At 46.2% G+C, this 18,952-nt stretch overlaps 2 protein-coding genes and 1 pseudogene across 3 annotated transcripts in view; all 3 read left to right on the plus strand.

Annotated features, from left to right (window-relative positions):
• LOC309808828 (centrosomal protein of 78 kDa-like) overlaps window positions 1-18,952 on the plus strand; it is a 1,511,271-nt pseudogene that overhangs the window by 391,476 nt on the left and 1,100,843 nt on the right. The gene's annotated exons all lie outside the window — the stretch shown is intronic.
• The window catches only part of LOC309807088 (uncharacterized protein), a 457,860-nt gene that overhangs the window by 148,454 nt on the left and 290,454 nt on the right, over window positions 1-18,952 (plus strand). The window lies entirely within an intron of this gene.
• The window catches only part of LOC309807991 (forkhead-associated domain-containing protein 1-like), a gene marked incomplete at its 5' end in the record, with an annotated part of 107,191 nt that continues 94,565 nt past the window's right edge, over window positions 6,327-18,952 (plus strand). The window contains one exon of the mRNA XM_082627999.1: window positions 6,327-6,419. Coding sequence (XP_082484125.1) covers window positions 6,327-6,419 — 93 coding nt within the window. The remainder of the gene's footprint in view (window positions 6,420-18,952) is intronic.

An 18,952-nucleotide genomic window follows, 5' to 3' on the forward strand; every position in this document is an offset into this window, starting at 1 on the left:
GGATGGGCTCCGTAGGGTCTGGCTGGCAATGAGCAGGGTTGCGTTCTGTGCTCATGTTGATGACATTGAAGACAAGCATGGAGATGGGGGTGGGGCTGGCGAGGGCCAAGGCTACAGAAGCCTAGGTCCTGGGGTAAGGACAGTTCAGCTCAGCAGCTCAAGAGTAGGAGGCAAGGCTGTGGGCGGGTGGCAAGGGCTGCCCCTGTTCATTCACTCATTCGTTCATTCAGGCACTGTTCTAGGTACTGGTGATACAGCAGTGAACAAAAGAGAAAAAAAAATCCCTGCCCTCATGGAGGTTAAGTTGGGGGGCAGGGGGGAGTTGGGAGTGGGGAGACTGACAACAAATAAGAGAAGGAAACTAAATAAATAGCATGTTAGAGGAGTGGTAAGATGAAGGGAAGAGCAATAGAGTGAGGTGTTTGTTTTGTTAATCATGTTTTTGGGGGGGTGTTTTTGTTTTGTTTTGTTTTTTTGGGTGGCATCATGGGGCTTGCAGGATCGACCAGGGATCGAACCGGGCAGTGAAAGCACTGAGTCCTAAACACTGGACCGCCAGGGAATTCCAAGACCCTTTTAAATAGGGTGATATTTGAGTAAAAATCTGAAGGAGCTGAAGGAGATCCCTGGGGGAAGTGCCTGGTAGGGAGAAGAAATAGTAACTGCAAAGGCCCTGAGGCAGAAATGTGCCTGGAGAGTTGAGCCTGACCCTCTCTGTTCCTCTGAAGTTACCACTCAGGGCCCCGGCCTCTGTGGTCACTCCTCATACATTCCTAAGGTCTTTCTGGTCGAATGGAACTAACCCAGGCAGAACCTTCCAGGCTGACTGAGGGCCTGGAAGAGATTTCTAGGGACAAGTGCTGGGAGGGCTCTGCGATTCAACTGCAGGGTTGAAAAAGTCCTGAGGTTTTGCCAAGCTTTTAACAAATGCACAAGGAATTTGCAAGAATGCAACAAATTCATTCCTGGACCATGCTCCAGAGCTGCCTAATCAGAATCTCTGAGGTCTGTGCCAGGGAATGTGCATTTCCAAGAGCCTCTAGGCATGTGGGAGCATCTTTACCATATATTCCATCCCATATCGATTTCCATGATTTTTCTCTCTTATATCGTCTTCTAATTGACTAGAGTGGAGTCTGCCATCTTTCATCTTTCTCAGATGAATATTTTGAGTTTGTCTTGGGGCACCTTGTCCGTCATTTCCTGGCAGGGAAATGAGGCATTCTGTAGGTAGTCAGCAGGGCTGTTCTGCTCCCAGACAGAAGGGGCTGATTTGAAAAAGGTGACATGGGGTGAGGGGAGATAGTTGGCATTTGCATGTCTTCTCCACACGCTCCATCCCCCCAGCCCCGTGCCCATGGGGAGTGCAGGGGGGTTTCTTAAGGATCTAATCCAGGTCAACACTGGGGCCACCGTCTGACCTTGTAGGGACTCAGGTGATGTTTGTAGAAGTAAAGAACACATGAATGAATAAACGCGAGTTTTGACAGGGAAGGACAGGAACAGTAAGGCTGTGGGCTTGTAAATACCCTTTTCCTAGCACGTGGGAGAATCTTCCATTCTTTCAGAAGTGTTCCTTCCACCCCACCCATCTCCCATCTCCACCCCCACCCCCAGAAGTGATGGTCCCCCCCCAGCTTACTCTGTTTTCTCCTCCACAACAGAGAGAACTAGAGTTTCGGGTGGGACGGGGGGTACTAACCTCCAAGCTTCTCGTGGCTCAGCTCCATTACCCTCCCACGCCTGACCACCCCCTCCTCAACGCACCGAACCTAGAGCTAAGGTCAGTAGGAAGGATTCTTGAGTCTGCTCCTTCCCCGCTGTAAGACTTGGAGCTACTTCTGTGAACACTGAGCCTGTTTCCCCATCCTGGAAACGGGGCTGGGGACCTCTAGGGGGCAGGTCGGGGAGGGCTCGCAGCGCTGCAGCGGGCTGTAATTGGCCGGGTGCTGCCAGCGCACCTCCCCCTCATCCTCGGGCGCCGCGCACGCCACGCCCCTCCCCAGCTCGGCCGTCATAATGGCGTTGCCGTGGCGACGTTCGTACAAAGGCCGGGCGGGCGCGCGGGCTGCGGGCCTTCGCCCAGAGACTCCGCGGGAGGGCGGCAGAGCGGAGGTCAGGGCTCTCGGCGGAGGACGAGGCGTGGGCTTCTTCCTCTGGCCAGGTGAGAGCGGCGCGCGAGGAGGCGGCGGGCGGAAACCTGGGCCGGAGGAGGCCAGCCCTGCGAGGTCAAGGGCGTTGGGGTAGGCAGGGGACCCGGAGCCAGCCGAGTCTGAACACTCTGATCCAGGCTCGGGTCGCCAGGAGCACCCCAGAAAAGGTGCCCCAACACCAGCCATTCCTTCCTAAGTGCAGCCCCTACCTCGCCCCCCAAGGGAGGCGGCACGGAGCTTTAAGCCTCTCCTGGGCACCAGCTCTTGGATGTCCTGTGGGTATAGCTGGGATTAAGAGAGGAACCCCTGTTTCCCATGATTTATGGACAACACCCACCCAATGGTCAGAGACACACACACACACACACCCGCCCCTTACCTGAACTCCCCTTCTTTAAGGAACTTTGAGGCCACTGTAAACCTCAAAAGAAAGTTTGTTCCTATAGCCCAATTCTGAGCCATCCAAAGTGGTCGGGGGAACACAGATGACTGAAGCCCTTTTGCTCTTTCCTGTGGATGGTGCTCCATGGCACTGAGTAAGAACGAATTCACAGAGCTCCACACATTCAAATTACTTTGACAGTGTTTTCACGCAAGGAAGTGATGCACAGGGCAAAATGAAGGTGGAGAAATATTGTCCAATCCAAAAGCTAAAGAGATAGAATTTAGGTTTTCCAAGGAGTCATCTAAGCTAGATACTGACAGGAAAAATGAAAGGTAGTTACTATCAAAGCTTCCTAGCCAGCTGGCTGTACTGACTTGCTTTGAGGTGTCCTTTGTATTTTCATTCACTCAGCAAGTGTTTCCCAAGCACCTACTATGTGTCAGGTTCTGCCCCCCCGCCGCCCCCTGCCCTGGAGAAGGGGTAATGCACAGAACTGGCAGGAACTGCAAAGGGTCTGACATTTGACCCTGTTTGAAAGTTAGTAAGTTAGCCTGCCCAGCTTATAGTTCCTGGCAGAAGACAAGAGACTCCTGGGCCAGAAACAAAGAACTTGATTACTCACAGCACAGCCGACATAACAGGCAGCAGAGCTGCATATGCACATTGGTTCCTGTTGCCCTGAAAGTCCCTCGGGCTGGTACAGAGCAGCCAGTGTGGATGCTGTGCGCACAGTGGGTCTGTGTCCCAGGTAAGGAACTCCAAACTCAGGAAACTGCAATCTTTGAAAGGGGCTGCTAGCAAACCTGCCCAACTTTTGCCCCAGAAGGAGCCGTTATCTTTATTAGAAACATTACCTCTATCCTCCCAGGCTGTTTGCCATACAAGCATCCTCGGAAAGTGAGTGCAGGACAAAATCTTTCAATGCCTTTGCTCTGAAGATGGGTACAAACACAACATACCCATGAAGAATCGCTTCTGAACAAAATGAACACAGTTCTGGTTTTCCAGGAACATATATCTTAGTGAAAGAGAAACCAACAGCAAGCATAACTAAAGAAAGGAACAAGAACATGTCAGAGAATGATAAGTACAAGGAAGGAAACACAGCAGTGGAAAACTAGCAGGGGAATAACATGACTGAGGGTGCCTTTAGCCAGAGTGGTCAGTCAGGTGGTTGCCCCAAGGGGGGACGTCTGAGCAGAGAGAAGACCCCAGGCTTGGGGACATCTGGGGTGAGAGCTAAAAAACAAATATGCGCATGATCCAAGTTTAAGTTTTCGATTAGTGGCGTTTCCTGTGGTTTTCCTGCAGAAGAGACATTTCTTGGAAGTTTACATTTTAGCTTAATTAGACCTGAATGTGTTGCGTGATAACATGGTCCTCTGCATTTGAAGATTAATAACTGAAGGCAGCAGAGCATGGTTTTTTAGGAAGAGGAAATGTCTTTTCCCCTGTATACATGACAGCGAACTTAATAAAACTTATTTCTCATTATATGAAAGCATCAATATTTGTGGGACATCCACAGGCCTCAAAGTTTACAAATATAAACTATCCTGCTTATTTTTATTTCTCTTATCCCCAGGTAGGGTCTCGTCTTCCTTTCAGAGGATAGAATGCTGGTTTCAAGGACTTTCTTTTATTACATGTCCCAAGTGTCAGCAGACATTGCAATTCCCCCACCCCTACTTTGCCCCAGCAGCAGCAATGGAGGTTTGTACACTGGTTACATGCAAAGGCCCAGAGTTGTCACACACTTACTATTGTGTGACCTTAACTTCTCTGAGTCTCAGTTTCCTCATTTGTAAAGCGGGACAATACTGACACCTGCCTCGCAGGGTGGTTCTGAGGATGAAAAGAGGCCATGTGTGTAAAAGGATAGCCCAGTGCCTGGCACTTAGTAGGGATTCAGTGACGGAATGATGATGGAGATGTTGATGGAAAGCAGAGCCAGACCGGAGACCCTCTACGGTCACACCTAGATGATTTTTGTTTTTATCCAGTCTAACAACTTCACACTTCAGTGACCTTTCAGTTGAAAAGAGACTTTGGGGACTTTCCTGGTGGCTCAGCGGTTAAGAATCCACCTGCCAATGCAGGGGGCATGGGTTCGAGCCCTGGTCCAGGAAGATCCCACATGCCTCGGAGCAACTAAGCCAGTGCAGCACAACTGGGCCTGCACTCTAGAGCCCGCGATCCACAACTAGGGCCCGCGTGCCGCAACTACTGAGCCCACGTGCTGCAAGTACTGAAGCCTGCACACCAGGAGCCCATGCTCCACAACAGGAGAAGCCACCGCAATGAGAAGCCTGCGCACTGTGAGGAAGAGTAGCCTCCGCTCGCCGCAACTAGAGAAAGCTCGCATGCAGCAAGGAAGACCCCACACAGAGACTTTCTTTGACATGGCACTGAGATGGATCAGAATTCAAATATCATGTGAATTATCATCCACATCTTGGAACCAGCTGAAGTAGTCACTGACGTTTTTATGTTTCCAAAAACATGTATAGGGCTTCCCTGGTGGCGCAGTGGTTGAGAATCTGCCTGCTAATACAGGGGACACAGGTTCGAGCCCTGGTCTGGAAAGATCCCACATGCCGCGGAGCAACTAGGCCTGCGAGCCACAACTACTGAGCCTGCGCATCTGGAGCCTGTGCTCCGCAACAAGAGAGGCCACGATAGTGAGAGGCCCGCGCACCGCGATGAAGAGTGGCCCCTGCTTGCCACACCTAGAGAAAGGCCTCACACAGAAACGAAGACCCAACACAGCCAAAAATAAATAAATAAAATTTAAAAACATGTATAGGATTTACTTTGAAATGCATTAAAATATAAAATGTATAGATGGGTAGATATGTGATAAAGCAAATAGAGCAAAATGTTGATTGTAGAATCTGGGTGGTGGTTCTATAGAAGTTCACCATCCACTTCTTTCAACTTTTCTGTGTGTTTGACATTTTCCTAATAAAATGCCAGGAAAAGATACGTACAGAGTCTTGACCATACAGCCAAGCTATAATCTTGATATTTTGTCTTTGGAAATCATTTTTTTTTCAACCTAAATATATGAAGGAATGCGGTGACTTAAAAAGAAAGTATCTTCTAATGCCCATTTCCTTGATGACTGACTCTTCCACACTTTAATAAGCTCTGTAGAAGTTGGGGTTTCTTGAGTCAAAGTTCAGAAGCCCAAGATTAATAACAGTCACAATCACAGTAGGACAAATGGGTGTTTAGTGTAGCAATCACCATTCTAGATGCTTCACATTTAATCCTCACAAAACTCTTTGGGATACAGAGTATTATTAGCCCCATTTTACATATGAGGAAACAGAAGCATAGAGAGAGAATAAGTAACTCACCCAGAGTCACAGAGCTAGTAAGTGGTGGGTTAGTAACACTGAGTACTTGATTCTGTCAGATAACTAACCCCAAACTAAGCTTAATGGGAGGTGGAGAGCGGTTATCAGTGGAATTCAGATTTGTTTGGGTTTTTTTTTTTTGCTATTGCTTGTTTGTGCTCTGAGTTACATAAAGGATGTCCTCTTGTGATCAGAAGCAAGCTCATCTATGCCGGCTATCACTGTTAAAAGGACAGTCTTAAAAATGTGCGGAATTATCATTGTGATCATTGTTAAATTCAGCTATCCACTCCTACCTCTGCTACCTTCTCCTGTGGACATTATGGTGTATTCCATTCATTCTAAATACGACATGGAATAATTAGAGGACTGTATTTTTCTAACAAAATTCTTTTCTGAAAACTTTTTATAGGGAAAGCAGAGAATATGAAAGCCTATCTAAAGAGTGCAGAAGGCTATTTTGTCCTGAATAAAAGCACTACGATTGGAAGGCATGAAAATTCAGACCTTGTTTTAGAGGTAAGACCTCTTCCTAGCCAGTCCCCGACCCTCCCTACCCCTCACACCACCAAAAGTCCTTACTGTTCTGTGGACTCCAGTCTCTTGTAAAGCACAGCCTCTGGCTAACAGTCCCAGCCTTCCTCGGTGTGCCACCAATAACCAATCCCCGCATGTGCTGGGTCGCCCTGGCACATGTGGTGAGAATGAGCACAGTGCAAAGTGCGATGGGCCCTGTGTCCTTTGCTGACTGTGTGTGCAGTGTCCCACCCTGATGGCGCGGTTTGGAAGGTGGGCGTAGAGCTGATGCTTGACCTTCACCTGCTCTGCATCTGGCAGCCACGGCCACCTGAAGTGCCCAGCTTGAGCCATGGCCTCTCGCCCTTTCCAGAGCTTCTGGAGACTCTGGGCCCCTCAGAGCCCTCCCCCGTCCCCGTACCTCCAAGTAGTAAATTAGGGTAAGTCCTGGGCGTGGCCTCAGCGCTCTCTCACTTCATTTCATTCCATTCTCTGAATTAGCTGTGGCTTGGTCCACAGTCCCAGCTCATTGACAGCCAAGGAAGTTGGAAGAAATTGTAAGTAAGGAATTATAAAAACAGTGGCTTTGAGCCTTTTAAAATTTTGAAAGGGATTAAAATATTGAAGCAGAAAGAGAAATGCAATGGAATCCCTTTAGGACTGTGAAAGGCAGACCTCTCTCAGACTTCCCTCAACAGATTTTTTTAAACTTTATTTTGAAATAATTATAGATGCACAAATAGTAGAGAGAATGGCACGAAGCATGTGTGGAGTCCTGTGCCATTTTACCACGTGTGGATTTGGGTGTGGCCCTCAGGATATAGGAGTATTCCATTATCAGAGATGTCCCTTGTGATGCTCCTTTTATAGTCACAATTCCTCCTCCCACCATCGTCCCCACGCTCCGAAAACCACTAATGTGTTCTCCGTCTCTATAATTTTCATCATTTATGTATGACCTTTGTGATTGAATTTTTTTTTTTTTTTTACTCAGTGTAATACCCCTGACATCCATTTAGGTTATTAGCTTGTTCTTTTATTGCTGAGTTATAGTCCACGGTATGGACGTATCACCTATGTTTAACCATTCACTTTTTGAAGGACATTTTGATTCCATTTGGGGCTATTACAAATAAATGTACTATAAACATTTGTGTACAGGTTTTTGTGTGAACATAAGTTTTTATTTCTCTGTGATAAATGCTCAGGAGTATGATTGCATGGATTAACATATATGTTAATATATATTTGGTTTGTAAAGAAACTGCCAGGCTTATCCAGCGTGGCTGTACCATTTTTCATTTCCACCAGCAATGTGTGAGATACATCCTCACCAGCAATTAGCCTAAACACTGTTTTTCATTTTAGCTGTTTTAGTAAGTGTGTAGTGGTATCTCATCATAGTCTTAACTTGCATTTCCCAAATCGATAGTGATGTTAAATGTCTTTTCATGTACGTGTTTGCCTTCTGCATATCCTCTTCAGTGAAATATCTCTTCTTATCTTTTAAGTATTTCTAATCAAATTGTTTGGTTTTTTACCATTGAGTTTTGAGAATTCATTATGTATTTTAGATATGAGTCCCTTGTCAGATAGATGGTTTGCAAATATTTTCTCCCATCCGTAGCTTGTCTTTTCATTCTCTTAGCAGAATATTTCACAGAGCAAAAGCTTTAACTTTTGATGAAGTCCAGGTAGTTATTTTTTTCTTTTATAGATCATGCTTTTAGCGTCATGTCTAAGAACATGCCACCAGGTCCCTGACCCTGAGGATTTTCTCTTATGCTTTCTTCTAAGTGTTTTATAGTTTTATGTTTAAATCTATGAACCATTTTGGGTTCACTGTCGTTTATGATGTGAGATTTAGGTCAAAGTTCATTTTTCTTGCATGTGGATATTTAGTTGTTCCAGAACCATTTGTTGAACAGACTATCCTTTCTCCATTGAATTGCTTTTGCAAGTTTGTCAAAAATAATCTGGCCATACTTTCTATGGGGGCTACTTCTTAGTTCCCTATTATGTTTCATGGATCTACTTGTCATAATGGATCTACCATTATGAGATAGCCTTGATTACTGTCGCTATGTAAGTCTTAAATCAGGTAGAGTGATTCCTCCCACTTTTCTTTAAAAAATTTTTTTAAAGAAAAAAAATTTTTAATTTTTAATTCTAGTTCCTTTGCCTTTCCGTTTACATTTTAGTGTAAGCCTGTCTGTATATACAAAATATCATGCTGTAATTTTGATTGGAATTGTGTTTAATCGTATATATCAATGTGAGAATAATTGATATACTCCTACATTGTCTTCCAATTCATGAACATGGTATATTTCTCCATTTATTCAGTGTCTATCATGAGTGTTTTGTAGTTTTCAGCATACAAGTCCTGTACATGTTTTGTTAGATTTACACTTAAGTATGTCTCTCTTTTTTTTTTTTGAGTGACTGTAAATGGTATTACATTTTTAATTTTGGTGTCCACATGTTAATTGACAGTATATAGAAATACAGTTGATTTTTGTATGCTTCTTGGTAACTTTCAACCTTAACTGCACTTTCTTATATAAGGGCTTTTGTAGATTTCTTGGGATTTTATACATAAACAATCATGTCATCTGCAAATAAGAACAATTTTATTTCTCCTTTCAGAAAAGGAGATGTGAATGCCTTGAATCTTCTTTTCCTTGCTTTATTTCCCTGGTTAAGACTTCCAGGACTCTGCTGAACAAGAGCAGTGTATAAATCCTTATATTCGCTTGTTCCTGACCTTAGGGGAAAGCAGTCAGTCTTTCACCATTAAGTACGAGGTTAGCTGTAGGGTATTTATACATGTTCTTAGGAAGTGAGAAATTTCCCCCTTTATTCCTAGTTTTCTGAGAATGTTTATTGTAAACGCAACAGATTTAAAGATAACTCCATGAACCTCCCCGTGAGATTCTCCTCCATGATATGGTCTCCCTTCAAGGACACAGAACATCTGTGCAGTGTGCAAAGTGGGAGGAAAAAGAAGAACTGTAGTTTCTTCTTTATCCTAACAAGGCATAGATTTGGGGTAGTTTTATTTCCTGTCTGGCTAAAGTAGAGACAGAGATCTCTGTTTTGAACCTGACTATGACATTAGAAAACTGTAGTAATTTTTAAAAGCACAGGCTTTGGAGATAGACAGAGCTGGGTTTGAATCTCATTAGGCTACTTTGTGGCTGAGTGACTTCAACCAAATTACTTAATCACTCTGAGCTCCTTTTCCCTGTCTGTAAACCTCTTACCTCACAGGGTTATTCTGAGGATTAAGTGAGAAATGCATATAAAGAGCCTGGCATGTGGTGCTCAGTGAATGTCACAATGATCATTATTATGGTCTCCTAAAACAGAGACTGAGAAGAATCCTCAGAGGTGCACAGGGTTGAGATGAGGATCCACTGACATTAATAAGCCATTTGGAAAAGGGAACCAATGAGGACAGTTATTAACTAGACAGAAATTGAGTTGCATTCATTGTATAGAAATAATTGACTGCTTACTGCTCCTCGGACTTAGCTTAAGAAATACGTCACTGGGCTTCCCTGGTGGCACAGTGGTTGAGAGTCCGCCTGCTGATGCAGGGAATACGGATTCGTGCCCCGGTCCAGGAAGATCCCACATGTCGTGGAGCGGCTGGGCCCGTGAGCCATGGCCACTGAGCCTGCGCGTCCAGAGCCTGAGATCCGCAACGGGAGAGGCCCGCGTACCGCAAAAAAAAAAAAAAATTCAGGGATTTATATTAGTAAAAAGTCATCCTTGCAATTACCCAGAGGTTACATCTAGCAAATAAAAAATGATTGTTTGTTTTATTTGCCTGGATCAATCCTAAAGAATAGGCAGTCATGCTTCTAAAGATTTCTACTCATCAGCAAGGCTGACATGTTGTTTTGACTATTGGTATCGTAGTATTTCAACATCGTTTATTTTTTCCGATAATGGAAGGTAGTTACATGCTTCTTGTTTTTAAAAATTGGGAGAAAGGAAAATATAAGGAAGAAAATAAAAGTCACTTGTAATCATTTGGCTCAGGGAAAAATCAATATTGATATTTGCAGGGTTTTACCCTCCAGACTTTTTTCTATATCCTGTAAGGAGTTTGGTTCCCTAAGGCAATAGGAAGCCTGTTTATAGCCAGGCTAGTGAGAACTGTTTCTAGTCAACAGTGATAACTGTTGCTATCACTCATTCATTGCACAGTATTTACCCAGAGCCTCAGCACCGAGCCAAGTCTAGGGGTACAGCGATGTCAGAACTGGACATGGTCCCTGCCATCAGGAAGCTGCCAGGAGAGAGAGAAATAAGTCAAATGATCCCACAAAGTGTGGCTAATTCCATTCCAACATTGGGGCTGGAAAGGAAAGGAATATGGGAGACAAGGAGGACTTAACTAGACAAAAGGAGAAGGGAATGGCATGTGCAAAGGCCCTGGGGTGGAAGAGCATATTGTGAACCCAAGGGACTGAGAGAAAACCAGGGCGTCCAGAAGTCAGAGTGGGAAGGAGGAGGTCTAAGGGACAAGTCGGCCTCCTTCATGTCACCATAAGGGTTTTGATCTTTATCTGAAAAGCAGTGGGAAGAAGGCTTGAAGGATTGTAAACAAGGGGGAGACCTGCCAGTGAACATCCCGGCTGCTGTGTGCAGACGAGCCATCAGGAGCTCTATTCACAATCTCCCCTCTCCCATTTTACACGGATCAAAAGCCTCAGCCTTGCTCATTTCACAGCTAAACCTTGCAAGTTATAATTTATATGATTTGATGTGCCTTGTAAACTGTATTTTTTTAGAGTTGGATATGGCTGTTATTTAAACTCTGCTGAGAAAGGGACTCAGTTCTTCCAGAATGAAGAAACACCAAAGCCAGTGGTTGTTGGATTTTCCGTATGTTTAAGAGTGGTTGTTCAACATGAACTCCTAGGCATTCTGACCCAGTGGGTTTGGGGTAAGGCCCAGGAATCTTCACATTTATATGCTCCCCAGGTTCAGGTCGGGGGAATGGAGTCCCCTGGAGTTGGTTCCAGGACCACACTTTGAGAACCCCACCATCAGTGCTCCCTCCCTCGCCCTTCTTGATCAGCAGAGCTCCTGCTTGTGTGTGTGTGTATGTGTGTGTGTGTGTATTATTTCAATAAACTTTGTTTTGAGGAAAAGAGAAGCAAAGGTTAAACAATGAAGGGCTGACTGACCCTACCCCCTCCCCAGGGACTCCCCCAGTCCCACCCTAGGGAGGTTCCAGGATCCCTAGAAGACTGAGCTCTAGGACAGCCCAAGTCAGCGCAGGGCTGCAGCTGGGAGGGTGGAGATGGAGGGGAAAAAGAAAGAACAGACATGACAGGGGGCTGAAATGCTGGTGTCCGCAGCTCCACCTTCGGTGGTCAGTGTCCTGCCAGCCGGCTCCTTTCTCATGGGTGGAGCCATCTCTCCAGCCTGTGTCAGCCCTTCTCGCGTGGGATCTGAGTGTCATGAAGCCAGACTGATCTCACACACACACACCAGATCCTATCCAGCCGGATGACTCTCGTCCCTTTTCCTGGCCCCTGCCAGTTCTGGGCTGCCTCTCAGGAAAGAACCAGAGCCTACACCATAATCTTGTTTATTATTATTAAACAAGGCTGCTGGGATTGTCCTATTATTTGCATCATTTCACGGATGTGCAGGTATGTCTGCTCTGTCAAAGGACACACACAGCTGTAACTCTGATGGGCATGGCCAAATTTCCCACCAGAGGTTTCCAGATGTGGTGTCCTGCCAGAAGTGGACGCCCGTCTGCCACTCATTCCCCAGCCTTCAGTGCTGACCCCCCATTGGATCTTCACTGATCTACGGGGTGAAGTATGGTACCTGTGTCATTTTAATTCACATTTCTCTTATTCTAAGCGAACACCTACATTTTGAGACATAAGGTGACAGGTGGACTCTCTGTGGGGAAATCCACGGAATGAAACAGGCCTGGGAGGGTGCACTTGCTGGCTCCCCATCTGCATCGCGCTTGTCCTCCCGCCTTGGTTGTGCTCCCGTACCCCCCGTCACCCCCTCCTCACCCCTGGCTTCTCCCCAAGTGCTCCTCGCTCTGGGGGTTCACCTGTTTGGTCTCGCCAGTCCTCAGGGAATGTTTTGTCCCCTGTTTGGGAACTGGCGGCTGATTTCATTGCTCAGTTCCCACCACAGCAATTGATGGGTGTAGTTTCTCACCGGCAGATGGAGGGCTTCCAAGAGGAAACGTTCAGAGGAAAGGGCTAGATCGTGGTCTCATTTTTCTCATTTTTTTATTGTGGTAAGATATGCATAACATAAAATTTACCATCTTAACCACTTTTATTAAGTGTGCAGTTCAGTGGCATTAAATGTATTCACACTGTTGTGCAGCCGTCACCCCAATTATTATCCAGAACTCTTTGAATCTTGCAGAACTGAAACTGCACCCATGAAAGAACAACTCCCCATGCCCCCCCGGCCCAGCCCCTGGCAACCACCGTTCTGCTTTCTGTCTCTATGACCTTGACTACTCTGGGTATCTCATATGAGTAGAGTCATACCAGTATTTGTCTTTTCGTGACTGGCTTCTTTCACTGAGTATAATTTCCATGTTCATCCATGCTGTAGCATGTGTCCAAATTTCCTTCCTTTTTTAAGGCTGAATAATATTCCATTGTGTGGATTCACCACATTTTGTTTATTCATTCATCTACCAATGGACACTTGGGTTGTTTCCACCTTTTGGCTGTTGCAAACAATGCTATGAACATGGGTGTATAAATATCTCTTCAAGCCACTGCTTTCAGTTCTTTGGGATATATACCCAAAAGTAGACTTGCTGGATCATATGATAATTTTACTTTTAATTGTTTGAGGAACCGCCATGCTGTTTTCCATAGTGGCTGCAACAATTTACATTCTCACAACAGTGCACAAGGGTTCCACTTGCCCTGCGTCCTCACCAACGCTTGTTATTTCCATTTTTTTTTTTTTTTTTGCAGTACGCGGGCCTCTCACTGTTGTGGCCTCTCCCGTTGCGGAGCACAGGCTCCGGACGCGCAGGCTCAGCGGCCATGGCTCACGGGCCCAGCCGCTCCGCGGCATGTGGGATCCTCCCAGACGGGGGCACGAACCCGTGTCCCCTGCATCGGCAGGCAGACTCCCAACCACTGCACCACCAGGGAAGCCCTTCCCTTTTTTTTTTTTTTATAGTAGCCATTCTGATGGATGTGAGATGAAAGAAATTTTCGATCATAATCTTTTGAATAGCATACATAATACAAATAGCTACAGCATACATTTATGGACTACTTACTGTATCTCACATGGCTTTATACATCATCTATGTATGTTCTGTATATATATTTACAGAATTATATCCTCAAAACAAATCCTGTGAAGGTGAGAACTACTATTATCATTATTATCCTCATTTGATGACATGGACATGGGACTCAGAAAGGTTAAGGAACTGGCCCAAATCACACAGCTAGACGGGGGAGGTGAGGCTGAGTTTCAGACTGAGCTGACTCAAGCTTCTAAAAACAGAAGCTTCACTTTTTGAGTGTAAATTTAGCTTTGGGAACATCTAATATCTAAATTGGAAATTCTCAGTTAACTGAGATAACAAGATAATTGAGTAAGCTAGGGAAATTCCACCCTGTGGAATCCAGAATGGGGGTTGTCAGTGAAATGTGAGATCAATGTTCTCCTGATCCTCATTCATGCAACAGACTGAGGTGGCGCCATCTAGGGGGCGATTTGGGTAAAGAGGAAACGTTGACCTGGTGCTTTCCCAGGAAGAGGAGCATTGGGGCTGTTAAGTGGGGGCCCAGCAAGAAACACCACTTATCTCTCCAATCCAGCCAGAGTAAGTTCTCTGCTTATAAGGACTGGTGGAGTTCAATTAGTCCCACCTGGATAACCCAGGATAGTCTCCCACTTTTTAAAAAATTTTTAAAAAGTTTTTGGCTGGGTTTGGTCTTCGTTGCTGAGCACAGGCTTTCTCTAGTTGCAGCGAGCGAAGGCTACTGTTTGTTTTGGTGCACGGGCTTCTCATTGCAGTGGCTTCTCTTGTTGCGGAGGACGGGCTCTAGGCGCGCAGACTCAGTAGTTGTGGCACGTGGGCTCAGTAGCTGTGGCTCGTGGGCTCTGGAGTGTAGGCTTGGTAGTTGTGGCACATGGGCTTCGTTGCTCCATGGCATGTGGGATCTTCCCGGACCAGGGCTTGAACCCGTGTCCCCTGCATTGGCAGGCAGATTCTTAACCACTGAGCCACCAGGGAAGTCCCTAGTCTCCCTCTTTTAAGAGCACTGATTAGTAACCTTGACATTGGCACAGTCCCTTTGGCCACGTCATGGAGCATATTCCCAGGTTCTGGGGATCAGGGCATGGGCATCTTTGGGAGACCATTCTGCCCACCACATTAATACTACCACCTGACTGGACCATTGCTTTGGGACTGGTCTGAGAGCTTTCTGGAAGAATCAGTAGGATCAATGCCACAGGCCATGGAGAAAGATGGCTGGATGAGCTGGAAGGTGATAATACCGTTACCAAGAGGGCAGGAAGCAGGACTGGTTGAGTGAGCACCTCAACATCCCGGAAGCGGCCAGGCAGTTTGGGGCCTGGAGATGAACCAGGGGTTGGAAATACACACCTGCGAATCGAGGGGGTGGTACAGTGGCCCCAGCCCATGGACAGAGTGCAGAGGAAATGGACATCTGAGGGGAGAGGAACCCGGCGTGGAGACCTGGAAGCAGTCAGAGAGGTGAGGGAGCCAGAGAGCTGTTGCCAGGCTGAGGGTATTCATCACAGAGACAGCTTGCTTTGTGCCAGGTACTGTTCTTGGCACTTTCGAGTGTATTAACTCATTTCATCCTTAGGAGGTTAGTGTTGTTTGCCCCACTTTACAGATGAGGGCGTTGAGGCACAGATAGGCTGAGTATCCTGCCTGAGGTCACAGAGGGAGGCTGGGGCACTGGGCACCACGCTCGGGCAGTCTGATTTCAGGACCAGCCTCTCCTGAGGCCTTGCCGGTCCACAGGGCTCTCCCGGGGAGACCGGGGAGGAAGGATCCAGCTGACGGGGAAGCAGAGAAGCTTCTTTTTTCCTTCCAATCCCAGACTCGTCGTCTCACCAGCGCCTGGCCGTTTCCTCATATCCTTATTCTTTTGAAAACCCCATTTTTTTTTTTACTATCTCTGCACTACATCCCTTTCTGGAGGCAGTGGGGGGATGGGGCTGGGGGATGGGATAGCCTAGAACCAAAAGGTTAAAAGAAATAGATAAAACACACACACACACACACACACACACACACACGAGTTAATTTTAAAAATGTTATCCCACTCCTTTGAACATTTCACCAAGCAGTACCTTTTGTCAATCCTATGAAGCCCAGCTTATCAAACTCATTTTTGCTGCTCAGGGAGCAACCAAAGAGAAGCAAAGAACCATGCCCCAGGCTGCACAGCTGGAAGGTAGCAGAGGTGGGACTTGAACTCAAGGCTTTCTAACTCCAGAGCCCATCCTCTTGCTCATAACAGAGAACATTTCCCATTTGCCCTATGTTCTCTTCTAAGTGCTTTTGTATGTATTATATCATTTATAGGTCACCAGTAACTTATAAGATGGTCCTTTTGTTACCTTACAGATGAGGAAGCTGAGGTATCACTTGCCCAACGTCACCCTGCTAGGAAGTAGGAGAGCTGGACTCGAGCCCAGTCTAATAACCACCACGTTGCCCTGCTCCCCCAACCCCTGAACCACCAGGCCATGTGCCTCTCTCTGACAACTGTGTCACATGTCACAGGGAGGCCGAGAGCCCGAGGAGGCCCCCGAGGGCAATGGCAGTGGGTTGAGGACCCAGCGGGAGAGGAACCTCTTGAAGCCATTTGACAATAAAGGAAAAGAAGGGGGAAGGGGCGGCATTTCCAGGCCGAGGGGGTGGTGAGCACGTTCACAGGTTAGACGGAAGTTACACTGTCAAGGTGAGGATGCAGAAGAGGAGATGGTTGAGGAGAGGGACCAGACCAGGGTGGGATGAAGGCAGGACCACCCAGAGGCCCTTGGCAGCTAAGAGAAGCCTTGAAGGTCCCATCTAAGAGCTTCTCCATGCCTGGGAAGTCCAGGTCCTGGCAGGGAGCTGAAGGCACATTCACAGGGGTGTGGAGTGATGGAGGGGAGTTTCCTGAAGGGACTCCATAGGGAGTGGGCAGGGCTCAGAGAAACCTCAAAGGATAGTGCAGGGCCCAGAGCTAGTATGAGTGAGGACTGTTCCCACCCCCAGAGCTGAGGGGTGAGGGGCAGGGGCATTTCCTGGGACCCGGAGACCCCGAGGGCTGGGTAGAGTCCTCTGAGGGAAGCTGTGTGGCCCCAGAGAATGGAAGCCAGGGGAGTAAGTACCCCAAGCTCTCTCCTCCCTGCTCTGATCTCTAACCCCCCATTGGCCAAACCCAACAAGAAACCAGAGACAAGGAGCCCATCAGCCCATGGATGTAGCTGCACAGGTGGGCCTGCTGGGCAGAGGGCACCGTGTAAAGGGATGGAGGAGGGTCGGGAGAAGCAGACGGAGAATGCCGGCAGGTGCAGGAGGTGAAGACCTAGGAGGCTGTTGTCAAAGTAGAATGAAAAGCCTGAGAGCAGGGACCTGCTGTCTGGGGTGCCCAAAGGGCACTGGGCCAGCCTCAGGACAGAAGTGTGAGGGTGGCAGGAGGGTTTGGGGGCCGGGATGGACTTGAAGGAGCTGGTGAGCTTGAGCAGGGCCCAGGGTGGGTGAGCATAGGGCATTACCCATAGGGAGCAAACAGGGAGCAAAGGCTACGTGACTCAAGGAGAGGACGAGACAGAGGATAAGGAAGGCCGGGAGTGGGAGGTTATGGTCTGAGATGGGGCTTCCCAGTGCCAGGTGATGCAAGGTTGAAACCTAGCTCCAAAGGACGGTTCCAGGTACACGTCGAACCTCAGCGACAATGTCAGCGAACCTCAGGGCAACGTCATAACTAAGTCAGCTTCCCGAGGAGGCTTCCTTAAAGCACAGGGGTCATCAGAGCAGATGGTCATTGTTAATAGAAGTTTAAACGTCTCAATATTTTATGGACTCACTATATACTTTTTAAAGACATTTTCAATGCAGGAGCCTTAAAAAATGCACTTGTTTTGTATATTAGGTCCTGCCTGTCTCCTCTCTCATTATTAAATCACTCTCTACTCTGAAAATCACAGGGTACAAATCAAAGGTACAAGTTTTGGAATTAGACTTGGGTTCAAACCCTGACATTGCCCTGGGCCAGCATCCTGATGTTGAGTGAGTCCCTTCATCTTAGCCATTTTTTAAATCGTGGTAAAATACCTATAAAGTTTACCGTCTTAACCACTTTTAAGTGTACAGATCAGTAGTTGTAAGTTATTCACATTGTTGTGCAACCAGCCTCAGAATTTTTCATCTTGCAAAACTGAAACTGTACCCATTAAACAACAATTCCCCGTTTCCCCTTCCCCAGCTCCTGGCAACCCCCGTTCTATTTTGTTTCTATGAGCTTGACTACTTTATGTACCTCACATAGTGGAATCATACAAAATTTGCCTTTTTGTGACACTTACTTCACATAATGTCCTCACGGTTCATCCATGTTGTAGCATGTGTCAGAATTCCCTTCCTCCTACACTGAATAATATTCCACTGTATGGATGGACCACATTTTGCTTATCCAATCATCAGTCAGTGGGCATTTGGGTGGCTTCCACCTTTTGGCAATTGTGAATAATGCTACTATAAACATGAGTGTACAAATATCTCTTTAAGTTCCTGCTTTCAATTCTTTGGGGTATATACCCAGAAGTGGACTTGCTGGATCATATGATAATTTTATTCTAAATTGTTTGAGAAGCCGCTCTACTGTTTTCCATATCAGCTGCACCATTTTACATTCTCAGCGGTGCATAAGTGTTCCCCTACTCTACATCCTTGCCAACACTTGTTATTTTCTGTTGCTGTTTGTTTGTTTTTGATAGTAGCCATCCTAATGGGTATGAGGTGGTATCTCACTGTGGTTTTGATTTGAATTTCCCTAATGACTAGTAATGTTGAGCATCTTTTTATATGCTTGTTGGACATTTATATATCTTCTTTGGAGAAATGTCTATTCCAGTTCTTTGCCCATATTTGATCAAGTTATTTGGGGGTTCTTTTTTGTTGTTGTTGTTGAGTTATAGTTCTCTATATATTCTTCATATTAACCCTTTTTCAGATTTGTGATTTACAACTATTTTCTCCCATTCTCTAGATGGCCTTTCACCCTGTTTATTGTGTCCTTTGATTCACAGAAGTTTTAATTTTTGATATCGTTGAATTTATCTATTTTTACTTTTGCTGCCTATGCTTTTGGTATCATATCCAAAAATGCATTGCCAAATCCAATGTCATAAAGCTTTCCTCCTGTGCTTTCCTCTAAAAGTTTTATAGTTTTAGACTATGTTTAAGTCTTTGATCCACTTTGAGTTAATTTTTATGGTGTAAGGTAAGAGTTCAACTTAATTCT

Source organism: Mesoplodon mirus, assembly GCF_964341445.2.
Source record: "Mesoplodon mirus genome assembly, chromosome: 7".
NCBI lineage: Eukaryota > Metazoa > Chordata > Mammalia > Artiodactyla > Ziphiidae > Mesoplodon > Mesoplodon mirus.